At 43.4% G+C, this 7,626-nt stretch overlaps 1 protein-coding gene across 1 annotated transcript in view; it reads left to right on the top strand.

The window, feature by feature from the left end:
- Positions 1 to 309: 309 nt before the first annotated feature.
- The window catches only part of ACSS3 (acyl-CoA synthetase short chain family member 3), a 153,698-nt gene continuing 146,381 nt past the window's right edge, over positions 310 to 7,626 (top strand). The window contains exon 1 of the mRNA XM_059402403.1: positions 310 to 721. Coding sequence (XP_059258386.1) covers positions 408 to 721 — 314 coding nt within the window. The 5' untranslated portion in view covers positions 310 to 407. The remainder of the gene's footprint in view (positions 722 to 7,626) is intronic.

Here is a 7,626-nt window from a genome sequence, read left to right as displayed (position 1 = left end):
ACAACTTGTTTGTTTGAAAACCTGTTTGTTGAAAACGAGATGGGTGCGTCGGCCTCCCCCGGGGGCCACTGGCGTGTGGGAGAAGGGAGGAGGTTCTGCAGCTCCAGGGCGCTTTCCGTGCGGGAGCTGCGGCGCTGGGGGCGCACGCAGGAGCTGGGTTTCTCCCGTGGTGGCCCCGGCCCCTGCCTCCCACCCCCCAGCCCCCACTCCAGCCTGTTGCTTCCCCCGACGCTCCAGGTCGGCTTTTGCCGGCAGCTCTAGTGTTCCGGCCAAACTTCAGCGCCCCGCGCACCGCTCCGGAGCTGCCCCCGCCTCCCGCACGCTCCCCGCGGGGTTCGGGACGTCGGGGGCGCCCCCGCTGTTGTCTGCCAAGTGCACTCCGGGACCGGGGGGCGCGGCCGGCGGCGATGAAGCCGTCTTGGTTGCAGTGTCGTAAAGTCACCGGCGCTGGGGGACTCGGGGGGTCCCTGCCCGGGTCCGCGGCGGCGCGGGGGGCCGGCCCGGCCCGCAGGGCGTACGTGGCCCCCGGCCCTCGGGGCGCTCTCGGGGGCCGGGGCTGCCGATCTTTGTCCACGGCCGGCGGTGGCGGCGAGTACAAGACCCACTTCGCGGCCTCGGTGGCCGACCCCGAGAGGTTCTGGGGTAAAGCGGCCGAGCAGATCAGCTGGTACAAGCCCTGGACCAAAACGCTGGAGAACAGATACCCCCCTTCCACCAGCTGGTGAGTGACTCCTTCGCCAAGCCAGATCTCTCACGACTTTTGGGCGACCGGGCCCGACGTCCCCTTCGCGGGGAACCTGGCACTGTTAGGAGAGAAATTCAGGACTGGAGATGTGCTCAGATCTTTCGATTTGTGTTTCATTTAAATTTTATAGTGAACTCTTTTGCCGTCTCTTGAGGGGTTGGGTTACTTGTTATGAGCCCAGTTTCCTATAGCCCAGAGATTTACTGGCACGGCAGGGCTCTGCTTGGCACTGGCCATGTTACAGGGCTAAAACAAGGGTCTGGCCCCAGGGACAGCACTGTCCAGTGTGTGAGACAGCCACGGAGACAAATGGGAACAGTGGGATAAACTAGGCAAGTATTGCCAAGTATCCACACACTGCAGGGAGCAAGAGATTTAAATGAGGAAAGACTTCAGTAAAATCACACCTAACTAGGGTTTGGAAGGAGGGGTGTATCTTCTCAAGGTGGACAAGGATCTAATTATTAAAGACCAGGGGTTGGAAAACAGGCTGAAATTTGACCGTTACTGTGGTTGCAAATTATTGTGTTGGCTAGAGAGGTGGGAGGGGGGCTCATGAGCCAGCTTAGATTAGATCCATAGCCCTATTGTCTATATGAAGCCATAATATGAGGTACTCCAGAATTATGCACATATAGGCCAGGTGGTGCTAGAAATCATGGTAGGATTTTTTTTTTTTTTTTGTCTAGAGTTGCAACTATAAGCAGCTATAAACATTATTTTTACATTACAACCAAACAGAGATACATTGTAGAATAAATGCCAGACTTGTCAGAATAGTAAGGGTGAGGCACACAGTCTATGAAAACTGGCGTTGTGGCTGCTTGTTCAGCTGTGTGCGTAGTAGGTATGTGGCTGCTCTCATCTGCTGGCCATTAGAGAGAGATGTTTCCTGTAAAAGTTTGAGAAACACTGCAGTGGGGTTTCCCAGATTTCCAAATTCCCAGCAATGAATGGGATTGGGGAAATGACAGGTTTGGATTTGACAAATGTCTCCTTGTTGAAATGGAGAAAGGCAAGCCAACCAGACCCTGTTCTGTATTGTCATCATGCTCCCCCCTTCATTGTTTGAAACAGTTTACATAGTTTTCCCTTTGGAATCTGAGCACCTTTTCTCTTCTGGTTTAATTTTTTCAGTAGTGTTTGACTAATCCTCTTTGACATGCCTGACAGTGATCGAAGCACCATGTGTATTTATATGTCTATGTCTATATGTCTATATATACACATATGTGTGTACATATATGTATATATGTAGACATAATATAGTACACATAGACATATACACACCCATATGTGTGTATATGTCATATGTGTGTGTATATATGTATATATGTAAGTCATGATGACTCATGACGACTAAGAGCATGGTCTGTGGAGCCAGAATACTGGGTCTGAGTTCTGGATCTCCCAGTTACTGGCTGTGTGTTCACAGCTGAGTTACTTAATCTCTCTGCTTCAGTGTTCTCATTTATAAATGTGGTAATAGTATGAGGACTAAATGGGTAAAGAATTAAGACCATGTCTTGGATGAAATAGACTTTAAAAATTTCGGAGGAAGAGTAGCTAGCTATCTTTGCACTCTTACACCATAGTTATTTCAGGAGGGGAAAACTCTCCTTGTGTTTTTTTTTTAAAGATTTTATTTATTTATTTGACAGAGAGAAATCACAAGTAGGCAGAGAGGCAGGCAGAGAGAGAGAGAGGAGGAAGTAGGCTCCCCGCTGAGCAGAGAGCCCGATGCGGGACTCGATCCCAGGACCCTGAGATCATGACCTGAGCCGAAGGCAGCGGCTTAACCACTGAGCCACCCAGGCGCCCCTCTCCTTGTGTTTCTTAGAACAAAACAAAAATCATGGTCTTTCCTAAGAGTGTATTCTCAAAGTTGTGTGCCTGCATATCTGTCATAAAGTATGGTACTGAAAATGGTTTATGTGACCACCCCCTCCCCCAAAACCATGTGAAGAAAAGTTAATTAAGAAGTCATAGGAAAAAAAAAAAAGAAGAAAGAAGTCAAGTAACAACAAATGAAGGCCATATATAAGGCAGTGGCAGTGACAATGGAAGGGAAAGCAGAAGTTTCTAGAGGGTTGGTAGGGGTTGACAGGGGCCCGAGTGAGTGCAGAGAATGTCGAAGTCAAGGGTTCATCAGATAGGTATTTTAGACCTGGAGATTTTTTTTTTTTAAGATTTTATGTGTTCATTTATTTGTGAGAAGTAGAGACAGCACAAGTGGTGGGGAAAAGCAGGGGGAGTGGGAGAAGCAGACTCTTCTGCTGAGCGGGGAGCCCATGCGCCGCTGGATCCTAGGACCCTGAGATCATGACTGGAGCCAAAAGCAGCCACTTAACCTACTGAGCCATCTATGTGTTCTTAACCTGGAGATTTTCTTTCTAACTTTTTTCTTCTTAATCTCTAATTGCTTGCCTAAATTTTCTAAAATTGTCTGCATTGAATTTTTTTTAAAGATTTTTATTTATTTGACAGACAGAGATCACAAGTAGGCAGAGAGGCAAGCAGAGAGAGAGAGAGGAGGAAGCAGGCTCCGAGCGGAGCAGAGAGCCCGATGCGGGGCTTCATCCCAGGACCCTGGAATCATGACCTGAGCCGAAGGCAGAGGCTTTAACCCACTGAGCCACCCAGGAGCCCCTGCACTGAATGTTTTTAATGACATTTTTACCAAAGGGTCTTCATGTTTTCAAAAATTCAATGCATTTTAAATAACTGACATTTGATAATACTACATATGAACTCTTCATCTTTGTACTCTTGGAATCATGTGGCCATACCTCCTTTGTAGCAACCCAAAAGATCAAGGTGCATAAAGATAAGTCTGTGTGTCCTTATTTATTTTAGCAGTGTGATCGGATTTTACTAAGAATTTTGGTTGGCAGAGAAGAATTAGGCAGGAAATGAAGGTAGGAGACCATATATCTAATCTTAAACTTCAATAAGCACTTTCAGTTTCAAATAGAATCCATTACTGTGTTGGACACATATTTGCAGATATTCCTCATGGGTTAACAGTTATCTATAAAGCTAAATTCAAGGGCAGGATGAATGTCTCTCTCTCTCTCTTTTTTGTCTTTATATCCCTAGGATCTAGGGCAGAGCTGACACACGGGTTTTAAAAAATGTTAGTAAAGTAACAGAGTACGTAGATGCGGTGATTTTTGCTTCTGTATGTCTTTGGGAGGTGGTAAGGGGATATAAGCATAATTTGTTCTGAAAGAGACTTACTTATTTTCTGTGTCACTGGGAGCTGGGTAATGGAGATGTGGACAGCCAAATCTTTCAGTAAACCAAGGAGAGGTTGCTACAGCTTTCTTCTCCTAGACGGAGCTGCCTTACCTGGAATCAAGATCTCTGGTGCCCTTTGACTTCTCCGTCTTCCTTATAATCTTGTCTGTTTTTCTTGAAAGTAAACTCCACTCAGCATCTGTAGACCTATCAAAAGCTCCAACACATAAATAGTAATGCGTGTGAGCTTTCACAGTGGCATCAACTAACTATCCCATAGCAGTCTACCTACGCAGGAGTGTGAACATGGAATAGAAATTCTTAAGGGTGATAAACTAAAGGACTCTCCATTGAAGTGAATAGTCCTGTAACATACATTCCAGGTACTGTAATCTCTGAGATCTCTGAAAGATAAATCCCAGTTACATGTAGGTGCTCTAGGAAGTTGGGAAGAACCACCTTTTGTTACAGTTTGTTGATTAATTCACATTCTTGATATCTGGCTTTTGGGGGTACTAAAGTGTCTACTTTAGGAACTTCAGTGGAAAACTGCAGTCAAAGGTGAAGCAATTAGAATTCCGATCAGTTTCTCTAATCCTGGAACAAGGAAATGGATGTTTGGGTTATTTTCTCCTCCTGCATTAGGTATCCTGCTGCCTAGCCTGAAATTGAAATCCAGCTGCCACTCTCTGAAGTAAAGATTAGGCAGTCCACTTTGTGTTATACTTTGTGGTTGACTCTTCTGTGTAGGTCATCACTTTATTCTTTTCTGAAAGCATTGCAACCCATTTTTGCTTATTTTTTATTTAAACAACATTCTATGATAAGACTCTCATATACTATTTGATTTAGAATTTAGTATGTAATAACAGTGACTATAAGCTGAAAAGGAAAGGCTCCCAAATAAATGCGGATTACTAGAAAATGATTTCAGCTTGGTTAACCTTTCTATAATAGAAAGTGTGTAGGTTTTTCCAACATGCAAGATCTTAGTTCCTTACTAGCTATGAGATAAAGGTTGTTTAATTCCTCTAAGTCTTCAAATGTTCCATAAGAGTTAAAGACCTCAATCATTCACTTATTGTGAGGATACTACAAAGAAAATGATGGAAGAGATAGTGAAGGAACCTACCACATAGCAGCAAAGGAGACAACATTAAAAAAATTATCACAAAATTGTTTATTTAGAGTTGCAATAGATATTATGAAATACAGTGGTTAGTGGTGGATGTAACATAGTCTTCTCTAGAAGGATCGTGGAAGGAATCTTGAGGAAATGATGTTTATACAGAGTTCCCAGTGAGTAGAGATAAGACATGAAACGTGAGGAGGAACATTCCAGGCAAAGAGCACAGCATATGCAAAGGCCGTGAGGTATAAAGTAGCTCAGTAGATTGTAGAAACTGAAAGAAAACTAATGTGGCTGGGACTTAGGGAATGACAGGGGAAATTATAAAGAAATGGAAGAAGAGAGCCGTATGGTAAATGGTCTTGTGAGTCATGTTGTGGAATTTTACATTTTTTTCCTGGTACATAACATGCCATATATTCATGGATGACCAGAACATGAATTTACTACTTTTCTTTCTGTACTTGAAATGGGTGTGAGTTCAACCCCAGTTCTGCCACTGACCTTGGGCAAGCTTCAATATCCTTATTTGTAAAATGAGAATGATGACAGCATCAGAATTTTTTTTTAGGGTTATATGGGGGATATCAGGATAGTATCAGGATTTTTTTTTTGGATTAATTTTTAGGATTATATGGGAGTAGGGAGGGACTTGTAAAATGCTTAGAGCTGTGCCTGACACACAATACTGGGTATTAATGTCTTTGAAATATGATCCTGGGAGGTTTTCAAAGATAAGGTAACATTCAAACTGCATCTTAAGATAGGACTTTAGAAGAAAAATATTTTTGCGTGGGGAGCAAACATGACAAAGGCATAGAGGTTAGAAAAAATCAAGTGTGCTTATGTATGGGAGGATAGTTGGCTTGTAGAAGGTATTTTGAGTTACTGGTACAGTAGTCTCCCTTACCCATGGGGGATACAGTCAGAGACCTCAGAGGATGCCTGAAACCGTGGATAGAACTGAACCCGCATATACTGTTTTTTTCTATATATACATACTTATCATAAATTTAATTTATAAACTAGGTACAGTATGAAATCAACAGTAACTCAAATAGAAAAATTATATACTGTAATAAACATTATGTAAATGTGGTCTCTTTCTCTCAAAATATCTTATGGTACTGTACTCATCTTTCTTTTTCTTGTGATAAAATGCCTACGTGATAAGATCAAGTGAGATGAAGGACATAGACACTGTAACAAATGTTGGGCCGGAGTTTGACCCCAGGTAACTGAAAACAGCAGAGTGAAACCACAGTTAAGGGGGGCACTGCTGCACTCAAATTCAGAAGGTAGTTTCAGGATGGTTTCAGAAATCTTGGAATAGGAAGCAAAAGGTTTTGTCTTCACTTCTTGGGCTACAGGTCACAATCTGACTCTAAGCCTACAAGTGGGTTTTGTTTGAGCCAGATGTTGAGTTTTTGTTTATTTAAGTAGTTCTCAGTATTTAAACATGGGAAGATTTCACCTAAAATCCACATTTCTGGTATCAATTCAATTTTTGGTCTTCTTTTGACAAAAAAGTAGAACATCCACTAGCAATGGGCAGCACTTGCCCAGAACTGAGTAACTCCTATCCCCAGGCTAAATGCGACATTGTGACCGCCTGAAAGTGGGGTTCAGGGAAGGAAGGAAGTTTTGGTAATGGCAAGAATGTGAGTCAGATCTCCAAGTTGGGGAATTGATTGTGAAATGAAAGTTCATTGGCTGAAACCTGGAGGGGGCTTGATGTACGGCTATAGACTCGACTCTAAGTTGAAAAGATGTAGAGTTTAAGCCTGATGAATGTTGAGTGGAGATGGGGGTGGAGGGAGAGAGAGGAAGAGGAACATACTAAAAACTAAACTTTGGAGACAAGTAGGGAAAAAATACCTTGCAAGAGTGGATGGGACCTTGGTCAAAGAAGTAGGAGAAGGAAGAGCAGGATCTTGCAGTGTCCTGGAGTATAAAGAAGGGAACAGATAAAAGAAGGACCATCAGTAGAGGTTAAGGGCTCAGAGATGTTTTAAGGCAACGGAGGTGTGAAAGAGCAATTTTGATTCAGAAATCCTCAGGGACTTTTCATAATGTGATGTGAATGGAGGAACAGAGGCGAGACCAAGAGCAGTGCGTTACAGAGTGAGCAGAGGGTGGAAGGAACATTCCATGGAGGAATTAGAGACAGGAAGGGGAGACAGAATGACAGCGTGTAGATGCACCTGAGCTATGAAATACGTTCCTCCCTCTCTTTACTTTTCTTCCTCCTCTTTTAGGAGAAACCCGTGTTTAAAGGCAGAAGTGAAGAAATCTGTGACATAGGAATGAAGGGAATTTTGCTTATTTTGAAACCCATTCCTCATCAATAGGTCTCCCTGTTTTTGCAGCTTTGTGTGGTTTCTTATCTTTCTTTTGTTTCGGTACTAGAAGTTCCTGGAGGAAACTCCATGGAAGAGTCTAAACGATGACATACAGAGCTACTCAGCCAGTCTGTATGTTCTTGTTATATACTGTCACAGTTCTGTTTCTC

This window comes from Mustela nigripes, chromosome 6, assembly GCF_022355385.1.
Source record: "Mustela nigripes isolate SB6536 chromosome 6, MUSNIG.SB6536, whole genome shotgun sequence".
Classification (NCBI taxonomy): domain Eukaryota; kingdom Metazoa; phylum Chordata; class Mammalia; order Carnivora; family Mustelidae; genus Mustela; species Mustela nigripes.
Note: the sequence above shows the minus strand (reverse complement) of the source record. Positions and strands in the feature narration are given on the sequence as shown.